Here is an 18,189-nt window from a genome sequence, read left to right as displayed (position 1 = left end):
AGGCTTATATGACCTGTTAGCTGTAGATAGGAAACAGTGGAGCTTGGAGACAAGGCATTAAGCTTTTCTGAACAGAAGCAGTGTTCCCTTAGGCAAGCAAGATCTGCATGCAAAGCAGAAAAGCAGAGATGTGTTGGATGAGACTGGCTCATGCTTTGAATGGCACTGTGAGCAGCGTTCTTTAAACAAACAAAGAAAAAAATGGTGTATAGTTGTATATAAACTGTAATAGTCCTCTGCACCTATTGAGCTTGACTTGCAATTAGGGGACTGTAAGAGAGTCTTGACAATACCTGGAACTGAAATGTATGGAATAAATTTAACAATAGAAAATTACTGAATAAGTTTATTGGGAAAGTATAGTGAGATGGTCTTAGCACATATTTTTCTGTATTATACCAAGTAAGAATGCATTTAATTTGTGTTGACAGGGATAGATTAGCATTTACTATTTTGTCTTAGTACTGCTAATGAGCAACAGCATTCATGAAGTTTCAGTAATTAATTTCAAAACATTAGCCCTTGGTTAAAAGGTGTTAAATCAAGTTTGTGTTGGAAACATTTGTCAGATTGGCAGATTTTTACCCGTATGGGAACCTTTTGTTAAACCTATCATGGTTTTTCTCATAAGGCTCTTAAGTGTGAAACTGTGGAATTCAACACCTTAAAAAGTGGACATTGACAGCTTCCACATCTATATAGCAATGTGTATTACAGCACGGTTTTTTTTTCCCCTTGTTCCTAGTAATTCTAGTCTCTTCCTCAAAAATTAAGCTGAAAAAAAATTAAGTTGTACAGTTTTTACGTTTTTGAGCACATGTAGTGGCATTTGGATTTTGATATTTGAAAGGAAGAATGGTATTTTATGGTGCAACAAGACTGGTGGGTTTAATGTGAAGCACATGTGGTTTTATTTATTACTAATACATGGTATTATTTGAATAAGTATAATATCTTAACGCATTTATTGGTTTGATTATCTTTTTTGGCTAGCTCAAATAATAGTATTTCAAAATGGCATGGTGATATGCTAGCATACTGGGAGCTGATCATGGGTAGTGTTGGCTAAAAAAGTGAAAGGAGACTTGGGTATGAGTTACCTTGCATAACTTAGATTTTCTAGAGCCAGGGGAATTCAGTGGTTTGTAGAAAAACTGCTGCGTGTACACAGGATGCAAAGACCTATAAACCTTAGTGAAAAACATGAGATTAATAGATTGCCTTCTCTCTTTTGTCTTTCTGTCCCTAAACAGTATATTGTGATGCATGTAGTCTTGAAATGCTGTTGATGGAGTAACCTACCTGGTACAGTCATATGACTAACCATAATTATTGTTTGGTTATTTGACCACGCAGAGTTCAGCTTTGATGAGCTGAATCTCCAGTGTAATCTAAGGTTTCAATATTGTGGGCAAAGTTGTGAGTTCAGTGGGAGGAGAGGTTTGTAAATACTGCAGTAAAAAGAGTTTGCATCCGTGTGAATCCCAACATAAAATTCTTTGTTATTCTGGTGCGAGGTTAATTTTTACAGGGAAAGTTAATGTTATATAATATAAATCTTTTTTCTTCTTTCTATTATAACAGGGACATAAAGCCTGATAATGTTCTTTTGGACATGAACGGCCACATACGACTGGCAGACTTTGGGTCCTGTCTGAAAATGAGTGAAGATGGCACAGTATGTATGAAGCAAGATTTTATTGGGTCATTGGTAGTGGGACCTTTTCAGTAATTTGCTGGTCTTAAAGCTATTGGGTATTGTCAGCGTGCATCAAGGGGGTGATAGATTGTAAGCTTTTTGACATGCTAAAAATTGAGTGAAGTGTGTAACAACGTGCTTATAAAAACATTTTTGACATCATCTCCTTGTTTGCAGGCTTCTACCTTTTTAAGTTATCCTTTGCTATGTCATTCTATCTTTTACCTTTTCTCCTACTAGCCATTTGAGTTCTCATGAGATTTTTATGAACTATCCAAAGACCCTGTGTTAAAAAGGATAGTAGTTTGATGTTATATATGAGCTAGCATCATAGGTGACCAAGATCCTAGCAGTTTTAACAGACTTGAAGTATAAGTCATCCAAAATGAGGAGGTAATTAATAAGCAGTTTATTTCATAGGTCATTTGCAAACGGAACAGCAACATTGTGGTAATTGGGCATCTTGTGAACCAGACTGGATATACCCCTGAAAGCTAAATTGCTTGTGTGGGTTTTTGTTTGTTTTGCCTAGTGTAGGGTACTTCTAGAGGTGCCAGTCCTGCCAAGGTAAGGTATGCAACGTGGGTCACCGATTTTGGCACAAACCCAGGTCTTGGTGTTGTTCTGTAGTGATAAAATGTCAAAGATTTACCATATTAAAATGCAGAATGAATTGGAAGGAGCCATTATAACTCTGACACCTGAGAAAGGTATTCCTAGAGACGAGAGCTGCTCTGCCACTGCTCTGATGGTCAGGGCTTCCACCCTGCTTGAGCACAAGGTCATTCCCCACCTTACACGTGTATTGTGTCCAGTTGCACTTTATGCAACAAGCATTAAACCAGTTTCTGAAATAATAAAAACAGGGAACTACTTGCACTGGGACCTTGTTTTACGATCTTCAAATGATGCTGTAAAACTTGGGCATAAGGCTTGAACTCCTTGCTTACTCATTTCAACTTCTGGCAGCCAATTGCAATTTTAAACAGACACAAAAGCAAAATTCACTCTCCTCTTGTCTTTCTGCTTTTGCTATAGCTGTCATTATTTTGGGTTTCTGCTGTGTTAAGAATAAAACTTACCTACATATTTTATGTAGAAGTGGACTGGAAGTTAATCTTTGCAGTCTTTGTTACTTTCTTAATATTTTCTTTATGTTGTTGCTGTGCTTTTATAAATCTCGTCAAAATCATGACCTGGTGTGTGTGTCTGTCAGAAATTAGACTAGTGTGTGAGTGAGAAAATCACTGAGAGACCCTGAAAACGTATGAGAATTGTTTGCTTTATTTTTAAGGTACAGTCATCAGTAGCAGTGGGTACACCTGACTACATCTCTCCTGAGATACTGCAAGCAATGGAAGATGGAATGGGAAAATACGGGCCCGAATGTGACTGGTGGTCATTGGGTGTCTGCATGTACGAAATGCTGTATGGTGAAACACCCTTTTATGCAGAGTCACTAGTGGAAACCTATGGGAAGATTATGAATCATGAAGTAAGAGCTCTGTTAAATCTCTGTGTGTTCACTGAGGTTATAATGTTTACAGAGAAACTGTTACCACTTAAAAAGATACTGAAATTATAATGGTTCTTTGCTTTTTCATGTTTTAGAGCCACATTGTGTAGGTTTGTTTGTTCAGGTTTTAGGGATGTTTGCTTCTCTGAATTGCAGAAATCGAATTTTTTGTCAAATTGAGATTTTTCTCTAGATCTGATGATGCTCTTGTTGGAAAATCTAAGCAGTCATCACAAAATCGAAATTGAACCCAACTCTTCTATTAGGCCTATTGAAAGTTTCCTCTGGACTGTGGAGGAGAAATGAAGTAACGCGTTATGTACACAGCTGCGCACATTTTCTGTCACACTGGTAACAGTACAAAAGAGGGAACAGGCAAGTCAACCGGTATAGACATGAGCTGAACGTGAGTTTAGGGGGTTTGTCCAGGGTTTAAGGGCTAGAGAAGAGTTGGAACTTCTGAGTGGATTTTGAACATTAGAGAATAAGAATAAATCAGTTCATGGTGTCCTTTCAAGAGCTGAATTAGGAGGATGTGTTTATCTGCATACTCATCCTAGGTAGCCAGAAGCTGTTGTGTAGGATGTATTGTTTCAATGAGTGCAGTTGACTGCTGTCGACATGGGTAAGACATGAAATCCTTGCTAAAGCTGTCACCGTTGCTGTGATGAATATGAATCTGTCTCTTGCTTTAATTTCTTCTGTCAGCTAACCGGTTGCAAATATAACCAGGGTAAATTCTGGCTGCCTGGCTCTTAAACTACTTGTGGGGAAGTTTGAAGCTGTTGTCCAGCAGATTCAATACTTTAATCTCATTTGGACACACAATTGTTATGATTTTATGTTTTTCAGTTGAAGCTTTAAAGTTTAATTTGAATTATACTAGTTTGGTCCCTGATTATCTGGTTTTAAACCTGAACACAGTATTATAAACAGATATATACGCTATTGTCCTTTATTGAAAAAACAAACCATAAACCACTTCCTGACTATGCAGTGGAAGTCGTAGGGAAGCTACAATACAGAAAAAGTTTTCCTGATTTCTGTCTAGAGTAATTTCAGATGTTAGTGGTAAATACATTCTTAGATCTTTTGTTTATGATAATATAAATCTGCTAAATTATATTTTGTCAATAAAACCAGTTATTTGACCTATAAATTAGGAAAATGCACCCTTAAATGTAACAGTGTTTTGTGAAAATTGACTAGCATCGTTTTTTAAGAGTTGAAATGATAAAATCTCAAGGAGTGAATCTTCAGAAGGTCAGTAGATCTGTGTCTAAGAATACCAGTGAGGGTCTGCATTTATTGTATGATCTTTAATATATTGTGGTGTGTCACCCTGGTTTAAAAAAAAAAGTTTGCTTTTCCTAATAGAGTTACTGTAATTGCAGTTAGATTCAAACAGATCTCTATTAAAGAAATTGAGAAATGATTACGTGTCCTCAAAATCCATTTTAAGACAAAAAGTCTATCACTGAATTTATTGCATTGTGCTCTGCCACTGCTTACTGAAATTAGAACAATATTTGACTATTCATTTCCAATTTTATTGGTATAATTTAGTATATTCTTTTTGAAACTCCTATTGAAGTTGAAAGCTATGGAGTAGTTCCCTTCTCTAAAAATGTCTGTTTTGTTTTCTAGGAACGGTTTCAGTTTCCATCCCATGTTACAGATGTGTCTGAAGAAGCAAAAGATCTTATTCAGCGACTTATCTGCAGTAGGGAGCGTAGGCTGGGACAGAATGGAATAGAGGATTTTAAGTCTCACGCATTTTTTGAAGGGCTTAATTGGGATAACATCCGAAACCTAGAAGCACCTTATATTCCGGATGTTAGCAGTCCTTCTGACACCTCAAACTTTGACGTGGATGATGATGTATTGAGAAATCCAGTGAGTCTTTTTTTTTAAATATTACTAATGCGAGAATGCAGCCTTGCTGCACTGTAATGTAGTAGTGAGATCTTACTTCAGAATAAATTAGCTTCAATAAAAGGAGTAAGTAGAGAATTCATTAATAAGCTGTGCTAATGAAATAAGTTTTTGTTTTGTGTTAAATTCCATAGTGTCATGAAACAGATTCCCAAGTCTAGCAGATCTAGTTGTACTTTAAGGATCTGTGCCATGGTGCAGTCTTACCACGGTGCATATGTGGTGTCCTTATTGCAGTCATGATGACATGAACGTTCAAAGCTGATTGCCAAATAGAGATGCTGTGAGAAATTTCAAAAGAATGAAACTTCATTAACCTCTTGCCATTTATATTTGAAGGAAACCATTTTGGCAAATGCTGCCATTTGGGAAAGCAGCTCACAATTTCTGATAACCCAAAATGCCAAAAAGGTGAAAAATGTGAATATTTCACAATTGAAATTACTTATTTTTCATCTTTTAGCATTAAATAACATGGTCAGTCAAAATGAAAACTTGCTTCAATGGGGAAAAAACTTGATTTGACCTTTTAATTTACCTCTACAAGGAGCTTGTATGTGCATTTATTCCTTTTCAAAAGCGAAAAATAAATCTGTCCAGAAACACACATACCTTCGCCATGCAGCTTGCACTCACATCTGTCCAGGCAAGAGATCTCACACTGCTGCTTCTCCACTCACTTGAGAACCAGGAGGCTCAATTTCTCGGACACTGGTGTCCCCCTCCTCTGTTTCTGCTGTGTAGTAGTTGATAAACTCCTGTCAGGAGAAGCAGAGGGCTTTGGAGGTAATTTGTTCATCAGCTTGTATTCTGAGAAGTGAAGAGCTTTTGGCATGTTTTCTGGTTACATATCTAATAGTAGCTAACACACTAAAACTAAACAGCATGTGTTTTGGTGCCAGGTCAGCTTTAATTGGGAACTTGAAATTTTGGGATTTTTTTTAATAGGTTGCGTTGTGCTTTGAACTTCTTGAAATGCTGCCCTTTCAAGTGCTGGTTCAAGAGGCTACTAAATTCAGGTCGTTATATTAAGTGACCTAATCCAAAATAAAGTTGATCCAGTAACAGTGGAAGGCTATACGATAAAGCATAACTGCCAATTGTGAATTGGTATGTGTTAAGAAAAGTCTTTCCATTAGCTGTCTCTTTTTCACTGTTGAGGCTAAATCAAATGCCTTTAGGTCCGTGTGGGTTCTCTTTCAGGTTTTCATGCATGTTGTTTTTATGCAGGAAGTGGTGCCACCAAGTTCTCATACAGGCTTTGCTGGATTGCATTTACCGTTCGTTGGGTTTACGTACACAACTGATAGGTAAGCAAAGGATATGTTGTTCATTAAACTTATTTCCCAAATGCAGCTGATTCTAGGAAATTACCGTTTTTTATAAATGTGCAGAAAGGTCATAGGTCTGCCTGTGAGTAAAACTTTATCCCTTTTTTCCCCCATATGTCTGAACATATTTTGATCACGCATGCCAAGATTAGGTGCTTTTATATTTAATATCTTATTTGAAATGATCGAAAGCTAATGGACTAGATGCGTCACTTGCAATTGGGTACAAACTTGCTGTTCCTGCATTGAGAGGTTGAGAGCAAGTCTTGTCCACACTGCATGTCTGCCAGGAACCAGTTCAGGATCAGCTCGTTGCTCCAAAGTGCTGCTGACAGGCTGAGTTAACATAGGTGTTCTGAGCCTGGACAAAGTGGCTCCCTTCGCACACCTTTGAGCTGGCCTCCATCTGACTTCAGAGGTCCCTCAAACGCATGCTTGTCTCTGATCTTAAGGTTATTCTGCCCTGTGTGTCATTCGTTATTTCATGCAGAAAATAGCAATGAAAGAAAATGGAGAACTCGAGTAATTGTGCTGGTACAGTGTCAGCAGTACAAAAACATGTCTTTTACTTTAAAATACATTAATTGATCTAAAATATGTTGACTGCAATACATTATTGATGGATTTTTATTAGGATACATTATTCCCCTTTGCTGGGGTTTGTTACCCCATGCAACACTACTTCAGAAAGAACCCAGTACACACATCTCATCCTTTTCAGAGTTACATCATGTGACTTAACTTAAATCCGTCTTTGTCACCTGTGAAACAAGACTGTTGGGTTTGTTTCTTAGCTCTCTCTGTGCAGGTACACTTTTCATTCTGCTTACTTTGCTGTCAGGTGGTAGTAACCTCTGACATAGGAGAGTTAACATTTTCAATCATTCAGGCAGTTTGTAAAGGAAATGTACATCAACATCGTTAACGTCCTGAATGGAAGTACCTTAGAGCTACAGCAGTGTGCGCAGTAGCTAGGGAATAACAACTTTACCCTGACACTTGTCTCAGTAGCAACAATTACTGCACTAATTGTACTTGTACATTTAAGGTGAGTATTTGGTGGAACCCCAGCATGTCACTGCTACAGACTGCTGTGAATGTTTGTTAAAATGTTCTGACTTATGTATTTGTTTTCAGCCTTTTATCCGATAGAGGTACTTTAAAGAGTGCAGCGCAGTCTGACACTGTGACCAAAGAAATGGATGTACAGCGTGACTTAAAGAACACTTCACAAATAGAAGGCTATGAAAAGAAAATACGGAAATTAGAGCAAGAAAAGCAGGATTTGAACAGAAAGCTGCAAGGTTAGTGGCTTATGTTTGTTTGGATTCTTAGGTCTGCCCATTAGGAGGAATTGCAACATACAGAATACCTTTTCTTTCCTTTTCTGATTTTAAGAATCTACACAGACAGTGCAGAACCTCCAGGGTCCAGTATGTGTTACAGTAAATACAAGCCGTGATAAAGAGATTAAAAAATTAAATGAAGAAATTGAACGGTTGAAGAACAAATTAACAGGTAAGCCTCTGGCATGGTAATTAGAGTAATGCAATTTATTTTGCTTCTCCTAGTCACATTATGTACTGTGTTTTTGCAGTAAGTAGAATTAATGTTCTTGAGATGCTTAAAAAAAAAAAGGAGGGGGGGGTAAAAGTCTTGTTTGATATTAAGAGACATTTCCAGATGAGCAGTTAACTTTTTCTTCCACTTGCTTGGCCTGATAGAATATACTGGCTTGGGGAGTCTAGAGTACGATGAATGGTGTGGATGGGTTCAGTTAAATATTTTGTGTGATGTTTGTCTGATCTCAGGGGATTCTCTTCCCTTACTGCTCCTTTTTGGGGAGAGTGTTGTTTTGGAGAGGTTTTACTTGGGGGTGGGATAGTGGAGAGAGAAGATTAGTTGCTCTTTAGTAACATAAGGGGATAGGTGGGAGGATGTATAATCACAGTTCACATTTAAATATTTCTGAGCTCCTGCTCCCTTTGTGTTTCTGTCTGGTGATGCATTAATTTGGAAGCACTGAGCATTGCAGAAAAACAAATACTGGCATCTGTCCTGAGAGAAGACTGACTCATCCATATCACTGAAAATCTGTTGCTTGACAATGCTATTAGTTTATCCATACAAACCTCCTGTTAGCATCTGATTTTTAAATGGGAATCAGTGATAAGCAAAACGGGAGTTCTGAATCCTAATGACTTGGCTGAGAGGTTTATAGAGGCCTGTAGTATAGAATGAGTGGCTGATCCTGATTTTTTTTTTTCCTTGCCATTTGGCAGTATACCCTTTTTGCATGCATTGCAAAAATGGGTTCAGCTCTCCTAGGTAGATTATCCTTCCAAAAAAAGTTATTCTTTTGTATTCTGCAAATAGGTTTGAGTCAAATGGTTGATTAAGGTGGCGCTTCTGCTCAGGTTCATTCATCTCTTCAGCCAATGGTGTCCTGTTAAATACAGAAACTAGCAGTATGGTCTGGTTTAAAATTTAATAGTATTGGTTCGTGTGGAGTGGGAGGACATTTGTGCTGAAATGAGAAGGAATAATACCTTCATCATTACAGCAGTGCTTGGATCCCTGAATACATAGGTCCAGTTTCTTGTTCTGTCACAGACATGAGTGGAATTTGAGTTAACCTTTTATTCCATATGCAATTTCTTTACTTTTTTTAAGTAGTAATTAAAACCAAATTGAGGATGGCAGTTCATTTGCTTACCAGCTCTAAGACTGAGCAGAAATACAGAAAGGTGATTAGTCTGTTGTACGTAGAGGTGATAGTTTTGAATCAAATTTGTTTAATTTCTTTTGAGAGTGAAGGGAGAAGTACCAGAAGAGCATACTGCCAGTAGTACGGGCAGTGCTGTCTCCTGCCTGCCTCGTGCAGGATGGTGTTTCCTTCCCAGATTGTGAGTTCTTATCTACTCTAGGAAATAAACAGTCTTTTCCTGTCTTGCTGGACGCACTGATGACTGTAGCCTTGCTTGTCAAATAATGAAAACTATTTAGGAGACAAATTCCTAAAACTGGAATTTGAACAACACAAGTTTATTTCAGTGTTTTCAAGGGCTGGAAGTTGCATTCCCCAAAACAAAGCCCTGTGCTCAGGCTTTTTCACTTCAAGAGATCACAGTCTTGGGGTGGATTTCTTTAATAGGCTGAGAAAGTTAAAATTACATGGAGCTGTCAGTGCCCTCAAATTACCTTACACTGTCTAAAATGGTGGGAACAGGAAAGTTGTTGATTTTTTCCAAGCAACGTGATGCCAGTTTGCTTGTGTAATGTTGCTTGCTTTATTGGTGTAAATTTTGAGATCAGTCACCTTTAACTTGTATTAACCTACAGATATAAGTAAACTGGAAGGACAGCTCGCAGATGCAGTGGCTTTTCGACAAGAACATGAAGACTCTATACACAAGTTGAAAGGACTAGAAAAACAGTGCCGAGTACTGCGGCAGGAAAAGGAGGACCTTCATAAGGTATTGATCCAAAGATAGATACATTTAAAAATGGTCATGTAGAGTAGTTACAGAAAGTTTTCTTGTGATTGAAATTTTAGTGTTTTAAATGCTGCTTTTTAAGACTTCGCTGAGATGTTAGTGAACCTGTTAATTTCATTAGCAATACAGTAGTTTCCCAAAGTAGCATACTTCTTTGGAAGTTTATAGGCAGAAAATAGCATACTATCTTTTATTTGGACATTTCTATCTTATTTATTTCAAACCTTCTATCTTATTTATTTCAAACCTGTGTGCTAGATGGGACAAACACCTAAAGAATGGGTTTCGTTTAACTGTTTAATTATTGTTAATTGTTTCAGAATACACAGGAGTTTAACTCAGATCTATGGCTACTCATCAGTCTGTAGTTATCAAATAGAGAATATATATATATATATATATATATGTATAAGACAGACTTAATAGAGCTAGGTCACTACTCCAGCTTGAGCCCACTTACTCTTTGTAATACCAAAAGGTTAATTATTGCTTAAGGCTGAGGATGACTTTTATGTAATTACTGGGTTTATTTATTGTTGTGTAAATTGCACATTTGTTTGCTTCCTAAAATGTAACCATTTCTTTGTTTAGGTTAGCAAAATATTTTGCAGTAAAGTAAATATGGGTTTGCATATACTACATACCACTTTTAAGAATATTGGGAAAAAAGCTAACTGTATTCGTTTAACTAGTTTTGGAAAAGTCTAGCAACTGTATTGTTCACGTGGCATTTACATTGACCCAAAAATAATCCATGGGCCAAAATCTCTGGGGCTTTTATTTTTTTTGTCCACTAGAATTTGACAGTCTCTTCTGTCTGTTAACCACTGGTAAGGGTTATTTGCCAGAGCGTGTGAGTAGCAGAGAAGGAAAATATGCTCCGCCTGGTTTGAACACATGCCTTTTTCGGGAAGTTAATGCATGTTCCTGCAATACTTCTCCTGATGGCAGAAGTTTTTAGAAGTCCCTTGGCCAGGATACGTTTATTCTATTTCTGCTTTTCTCATTCTGATAATTTTCTTTTTTTCCCCCAACTCTCAAATGATTTTATGTAGAACATTAAAATACAAATTGAATCTTGTTAATTTTTGTTATCTACTTGCTGCAAAGGAAACAGCTTTTATATTTTTAATATTTTCAGTTAAAGTATTAGAGCTTCACAGTTTTACCCTACGGAATCTTCCTTAGTTTGCTGAAGAATTTCACAGGATTTGCTGCAGCATCTCAGTGCTGGTGCAGTATATTTCATGGACCCTCTGAATGTGATGAATGCTAAGACATTCCGTTAAAAAAAAAAGTTACTATTGTGCAGGTACATGGTGGTAATCTGAAATTGTGAGGCGGCCTTGTGTAGTCAGAGTTCTAAGAAAGACTTCTGGAACAGCAAAGGTACTCTTGGATCTGCCACACCAGCAGCAGAACAACTGCTGCCTCGGTATGTTATGGCAGCTACTAACCCAGAAAAAAACCCACTTTTTGTAAATTAAGTATTACAAATAATATTTAGAAGTTATGTGAGGTGGTTGAACTTTCAAGTCATGCTTTTTTAAGTTCACTTCCTTTTTTCTTGGAAAGAATATGTGGAGTTCAAATGACTTGCTTATTATTATGGTTTTTTTTTAATTTACCCAGCAACTTGTAGAAGCCTCAGAGAGGTTAAAGACACAGTCCAAAGAACTGAGGGATGCCCACCAGCAAAGAAAGCTAGCTGTGCAGGAGTTCTCCGAGCTCAGTGAGAGGATGGGGGACTTGCGGTCCCAAAAGCAGAAGCTCTCCCGTCAACTTCGTGACAAAGAAGAAGAGATGGAAGTGAGCATGCAGAAAATTGATGCGATGCGACAGGACATCTGTAAATCGGAGAAAATCAGAAAAGAGGTAGCTTGATAAAGTAGCTATAATGTGTTTCAGCTGCTGCTTATCCAGTGTCTCATATGTCACAGTATTGAAAGATCGTGACTGTTAACAATAATTTACTCTGTACATCTAGAAGGTATTGCCCTGGTAACTCTTCCATATAACCTTGCTACAGTTCACAAAATAGACTTTGAACTTGTTGCTGAGTGGTTTACTGATGTATTGGGAAACAGTCTTGTCTTTTTTTAGTGGTACTCAGGCTGATGTTAATCTGGAGGAAACTATTATTGCTATATGCCCAGCTTCTTAGCTCTTGTGTTTTGATTCTCGTAGACTCTGGCTTACAGCTTAATGTCTTGATGTGCATTAAGGCTGGAATATTCTGACCTTTGGGTTTTTCTGATGAATTTTTCTCTTCAGTTGAAGGGAGGAATGGTGATACAGACCAAATAGGTGGTTTTCCTTCCTCTGTAGTTAGTCATTGTAGAGAATATCTTTAAGATCTTTAAGCAAGTTAAATTGCCTAGAATACTAATTGGTAATTATAGTTTTACATAAGATGAAGTGGATAACCTAAAGAGGGCATAAGAAACAGCTATTGTCATTAACCCAGAGTGTTTTAATCACTCAGAATCATCAAATTCTGTGTGTTCTCTGGGTGAAGTGTAGAAGAGAAAGTCAAGAGTTTTATTAAACTTTGCTAGAAAACTTGCAGCAGATTGAAGGGCAGTCAGTGAAAACATAGTAAGAAATGAAGTTTCTCAGACTTCTGTCCACAAATAAGAAGTGGTAGTTAGCTGGGAAAGGCAAAGGTGTCCGTACCACCATGTTTGATGAGTAGGGCTGTGGCACCTCGTCTCTAGAGCAGAGTGCAACAGGCGTTCAAGTGTTGTTGCTTATTCAGTTAAATATTTCCATGCAGGGCTTTATAATCTCCTGTCTTTGCTCTTCCAAATTCCTCTGTTCTCCCTTTCCTGACAGCTGTATCAATATTTTGTTCAGAACATAGTCTGTAAGTTTGCTATCTTGGCCCACAGTTCTAAGTACGCTCCTTTTAAAATCAATTTTCCTAGTTGAATTTGAATGCAGAAAAACAAACCTTATTCCTCCTGTCAGGTTTTAAAACTGTGGCACTAGTGCTTGGATTGCAATGGCTGCCTTAGTTGCCACTAAATTGCCTTTCCAAAGTCAATAAATGGATGATCAAGCTCCAACTGTGGAGCCCTCAATATCAGAAGGATATTGACCACTTGGAGCGAGTCCAGAGGAGGCCACGAAGATGATCAGAGGGCTGGAGCACCTCTCCTATGACGAAAGGCTGCAAGAACTGGGCTTGCTCAGCCTGGAGAAGAGAAGGCTCCGAGGAGACCTCAGTGCAGCTTTCCAGTATCTGAAGGGGGCCTACACGGGTGCAGGGAGAGGACTTTTTACAAGAGCCTGTAGTGATAGGACAAGGGGTAATGGGTACAAATTGAAAACAGGGAGGTTTAGATTAGATAGCAGGAAGAAATTCTTCACAGAGAGGGTGGTGAGGCACTGGAACAGGTTGCCCAGAGATGTTGTGGATGCCCCATCCCTGGATGTCTTCAAGGCCAGGCTGGATGTGGCTTTGAGCAACCTGGTCTAGTGGAAGGTGTCCCTGCCCATGGCAGGGGGGGTGGGACTAGATGATCTTTAAGGTCCCTTCCACCCCTAACCATTCTATGATTCTATGATTCTATGATTTTGTTCCATAATCGCTAGTTAAAAGTGTTCAGTCTTCGTATTTTAAGCTTTTTGCAATAATTTGGCTCAAAAGTCAGGATTTTATGCTGCCTTAGTAGACGGAGGCATGGAGCTGACCTGTGAATGCGGTGGGAGGCTTTCTGCTTTCTCAACTGCAGTAACTTCCTAGTGCCCTTTCCTTCTCTTAGCATTAATGTAAGCTGTGCAGTTATCCCTGCACATACTTAGTGTAGTTCACATCCGTACAGAAAGTCCTATAGTATAGTTCTGCTGTGTGAGACAGATGGATGTCTGGATCAGTGAATGCAAAACAGTTGTGACATTCTGCGATGATTGTTACAGTGGTGTAATGCAAAACAGAAATAAGGAAAAACTTGCGGCTCATCCATCAGGAGGAAAGGAAGTGAATGATGCAGATAGCACTGTATTGTGTTGAAGTGACAAAATTACTCTCGTTGCAGCTGGAAGCGCAGCTTGAAGAAGTGGTGGCAGAAGCATCAAAAGAACGCAAGCTTCGTGAGCACAGCGAGGTCTTCTCCAAACAGCTGGAAAATGAACTGGAAGCTCTAAAGGTGACATGTTTTTTGACAACTTTTTACTCATGACACAGGAGCTGCAGTAGTTTTTTGCCCATTAAACTGTTGATACCTGTGGGAGACTACAGCCTTACTAGAAGCCTGACGTCAGATTTATTTGGGGGTTTTTTTTATTGCTTGAAGTACTTCACTATCTCATTGGACACCAATGTCACATAAATGTCCAGTTAGTGAATTCTAAGCAGATACTAAACCAATATGGTCCAAATTTGTTATCTCTGCAGCCCCCTTGAAACCCTTATTAGAGTTGTGTAATCAGAGCAGCCACTTACAGGACTTAATAGGTGGAGACAGGCACCTTTTAAATCACTCACTGCCCAGATAAAAATTTTCCAAAGCACCACCATTTGGGCAGTTCTAAGTTTCTCCTTTTCTTCTCCAGCTGAAGCAGGGAGGCCGGACAGCAGGTGCCACTCTAGAACATCAGCAGGAGCTTTCCAAAATTAAGTCTGAGCTGGAAAAGAAAATCTTATTTTATGAAGAGGAGTTGGTCCGACGAGAAGCATCACATGTTTTGGAAGTAAAAAATGTGAAAAAGGAAGTACATGATTCAGAGAGCCATCAGCTTGCACTGCAGAAAGAAATCATGATATTAAAGGATAAATTAGAGAAAACAAAGCGAGAGAGGTAAGTTTTTGGGCGTGATTCGTTAATTATGAATTTCTTTTGTGTGTGTATTGCATAGGTATCTCTGTAGGATAGTATTCCACCTTAGCTGTTAATTCCTTTTTGAAAACCCATCTTCAGGTTCTGTAGCATTACAGCTTAAGTGTTCCTATTTCTTGTCCTTCTCCTTAGGCACAGTGAAATGGAGGAAGCAGTAGGAACAATGAAAGAGAAATATGAGCGTGAAAGATCTATGCTCTTGGAAGATAACAAAAAGCTAACAACAGAAAATGAGAGGGTAATTATTTTAAGAAACATTTGAAGCAAAACATAATTCTTTGTGTGTTACTTTGATCTTGAAGTAGTCTACTCATTGGTCAGAAGAGATCAGTGAATGTTCAGGCAATATCTGAATAAAACAGATGTAGCTTTCACCACGTAAATGTCAGATCTGGCTAAACAGTAACTTCAGCATCTTTGTTAGGGGCTCTCTGTGGGATTGATTCCCACAGCTCCAAGGGCACCACCTTCTGATTTTTTCATGATGGCCATACAGAAAGGGAAATGTTTACAAAGACTGCCTGCCTTCCTGATGGCTTACAGTTAAGCCTCATTCTTCTCAGTGGTCTCTACACTCGCTCTTCTCCTTTGTTTTGGATTGTTCTGTGTGACCTGGCAATGTGGTGGTGTTTGCTCAGGAGCTAGCCTCCAGTTGCACACAAAAAAAAGAACAACTTCGATTCTTCGGTCTGTGTTAGAACTTCCAGATAGCCCAGGGTGGTCCTGTTTGTTCAAACTCTATAGGTGTATAGACAAAAACATATGTAAAAAGTCTGAAACTGACATAAGCTATGGGTTAATCTTTTGTTTCAGCTCTGCTCCTTTGTGGACAAATTAACAGCACAGAACAGACAGCTGGAAGATGAGCTCCAAGACCTAGCAGCAAAGAAGGAGTCTGTTGCTCACTGGGAAGCTCAGATTGCAGAAATTATTCAATGGTATGTGCTGCTTAGATATCCAGGTGACCACTTTCAACTTTTGAAATATTCATGGGCTTTTTTCAGTGTATAGCCATGCCCTTTCTGTGTGGCTGGGATCAACAAAAGCATTGTACTTTGGAATGGGGATTAATTTTCATAAATCTGTTAGGAAGATGGTTGTGGTTTAAAAGGTCCACGTTAACATATAGACGCTGTACGAGACGAGCACTTGCACTTGATTCACATCAGTCCTTCCCTCTGTTACGTGCTGGTTTTGCAAGCTGTGTGCAAGTATTTTCATCATGCAAGACATTTGGTCATGTGTATGTGTCTCCTGCTTGAAATTCTTCTGCTGACTGAAGTTGTATGTTGTTGCAGGCTGGGCCTTGGATAGCAGTGGTTTTCAATTGGATTAATTTCTAGTTTCTGGCTAATACTTTTGCCTGAAAAGGCTATTCGGCTAGCAAGTGGAGGGGTGTAAAGTGAAGGGGTTCATAGGATCCATGTATCTGTCTTTTCAGATGTTACAGAAGGACTTGAAGGTAGCCCTTTATAAAATTTGAGGAAAGAATATGCAGATCGTGGTCCAAACAATAACGACAAATCTCCGCAGAACTCTTGCTGATGGTGGAAGGGAAAGTTCAGTTTCCCTAGCAACTGCCACAATCAAGAGAATCAGATAAAAGAAAAATCTAAAGCAGGCAATCTAAGATGTATTCAGTTTTCTGTTGCTGGGAGAGTTTTACCTGCTCTGTCCATTTCTGTTATGTTGCTAAATCCAGTCCAGACACTGATTATTTGGTGGTACAGTATGTGACCCAGGACACTGTTGAGTAACAGTTTTTCGTAACTGCACGACAGGGTGAGCGATGAGAAGGACGCCCGTGGCTATCTCCAGGCATTAGCTTCCAAGATGACAGAAGAACTAGAATCATTGAGAAGTTCCAGTCTGGGGTCGCGAACACTGGTAAGAAAATAGTAACCATTTGGGCTACTCTGGGGATGTCTAGGAAGATACATTTTTAGTTTCAGCTGTCTGTTCATAATCAGAATTCTTTTCTCATAAGTCCTTTGCTCTGCTTTCTAGTTTTTACCTATTGCTTGTGAAATCCAGGTAATCTGATCAGGATTTGGTAGTTACAGGGGGTGGTTGTTTCATACTAATACCCACCATCACGAACTGCTATAAACAGTGCAGAAGTGAGAAGAAACAATAGGTTAAACCATTAAAGGGAAGTACAGAAAAGTGCCTCACCACCTCAGATGCAACTGAATAATTTTAATTGCCATTACAGTGCGATAACTAAGTTTTCTGTTGTGAACATGTATTAGATGGTTGCTATTGTTACAAACTGACACACTAAGAACGTGTGGCTTTATTCACATGCAGAGCAATGAGACCGTCATGCCATAATTTTCTCATACAGCAGTAGCAGGAATTCCCAAAATAATCTGCAAAATAGAAGAGCCCTCACAAAGGAGTTATGGTTTCAAAGACAAAAACACTGTTTTTCTGTGGCAGGTACTAGATACCTGCATAAGAAAAGGGAGAGCTGTTTGCACCTAGGCCTGGAAGCCCACGTCCCTAGCAACGCCAGTCAGCACAGTCTGCCATGCAGACACAATCTGCTGCTGGTTTATGCAGATAAGAAGTTACTCATCCCTTCCAAACCTATGAATAGGGGAAAATAAGAGAAGTTACGACTTCGTGTGAGCTTTACATCAAAGAGATGATTATAATGTTGCGAGGTTTAATAGAAAGAAAGATTGGATCAAAAGCAGTTGTCATTTTCTTCTTAGCTACTGCCAGAAAGACGGACACTGTTGTTCTTCATATTACAGCTGGTTTGTAGTGACAGCAGAACCTCAACATTAAAAAAGCCTCTGATTTTCATGACTGTTACTTGCAGGTTCACATGGGAGGTGTCCATTAGGGAGTATCAAACATGTAATCCACACTGAAACATGCTTGGAAATACTTGGAAAATCAGCTTTTGAGGGTAGTACAGCACAATTGCATGGTGACTTATGCTACTTAGCAAGTGTAAGAATTGTTGAGGCTAACATTCTAGCTATGTTGGGTATTTCAAGACCCAGATTATTTCTTTTTTTTTATGGTTTTGCCACTCTTGGTATGTTTTAAATTAGTATGTTTTATTGGACGTAAAGGTTAGAAAAATGTAAATAATGTGTGTAACTGGGCAAGTTTTATACTCTTTTCTAGTTTGGACAGTGAAAGATACCCATTTTCAGTGGGTTCTTTCCATTTGTCTTTGATGCTCAGTGACCCAGCATTTTGATTTCAAGCATATTGTAGTAGTGGTTTAATCATTATAAAAATGCATATTACTTCATTTCTGTGTAACAAAGTCAACTGTCCAACTGATTTCCACGTAGCAGGTATACTGTCCATAACTAATTAAAAGAGCATTCTCTAAACCAGTGTGAAA

The 18,189-nt window shown here is 38.6% G+C and overlaps 1 protein-coding gene across 1 annotated transcript in view; it reads left to right on the top strand.

Annotated features, from left to right (window-relative positions):
- The window catches only part of CDC42BPB (CDC42 binding protein kinase beta (DMPK-like)), a gene marked incomplete at both ends in the record, with an annotated part of 48,213 nt that overhangs the window by 8,741 nt on the left and 21,283 nt on the right, over window positions 1-18,189 (top strand). Inside the window, 13 exons of the mRNA XM_010149093.1 lie at window positions 1,585-1,678; window positions 2,994-3,194; window positions 4,863-5,111; window positions 6,381-6,460; window positions 7,619-7,785; window positions 7,880-7,999; window positions 9,824-9,957; window positions 11,611-11,853; window positions 14,019-14,129; window positions 14,536-14,780; window positions 14,952-15,057; window positions 15,633-15,757; window positions 16,601-16,706. Of these exons, the coding sequence (XP_010147395.1) occupies window positions 1,585-1,678; window positions 2,994-3,194; window positions 4,863-5,111; window positions 6,381-6,460; window positions 7,619-7,785; window positions 7,880-7,999; window positions 9,824-9,957; window positions 11,611-11,853; window positions 14,019-14,129; window positions 14,536-14,780; window positions 14,952-15,057; window positions 15,633-15,757; window positions 16,601-16,706 (1,981 nt within the window). The remainder of the gene's footprint in view (window positions 1-1,584; window positions 1,679-2,993; window positions 3,195-4,862; window positions 5,112-6,380; window positions 6,461-7,618; window positions 7,786-7,879; window positions 8,000-9,823; window positions 9,958-11,610; window positions 11,854-14,018; window positions 14,130-14,535; window positions 14,781-14,951; window positions 15,058-15,632; window positions 15,758-16,600; window positions 16,707-18,189) is intronic.

The sequence above is a fragment of the Eurypyga helias genome, unplaced genomic scaffold, assembly GCF_000690775.1.
Source record: "Eurypyga helias isolate BGI_N326 unplaced genomic scaffold, ASM69077v1 scaffold37763, whole genome shotgun sequence".
NCBI lineage: Eukaryota > Metazoa > Chordata > Aves > Eurypygiformes > Eurypygidae > Eurypyga > Eurypyga helias.
Note: the sequence above shows the minus strand (reverse complement) of the source record. Positions and strands in the feature narration are given on the sequence as shown.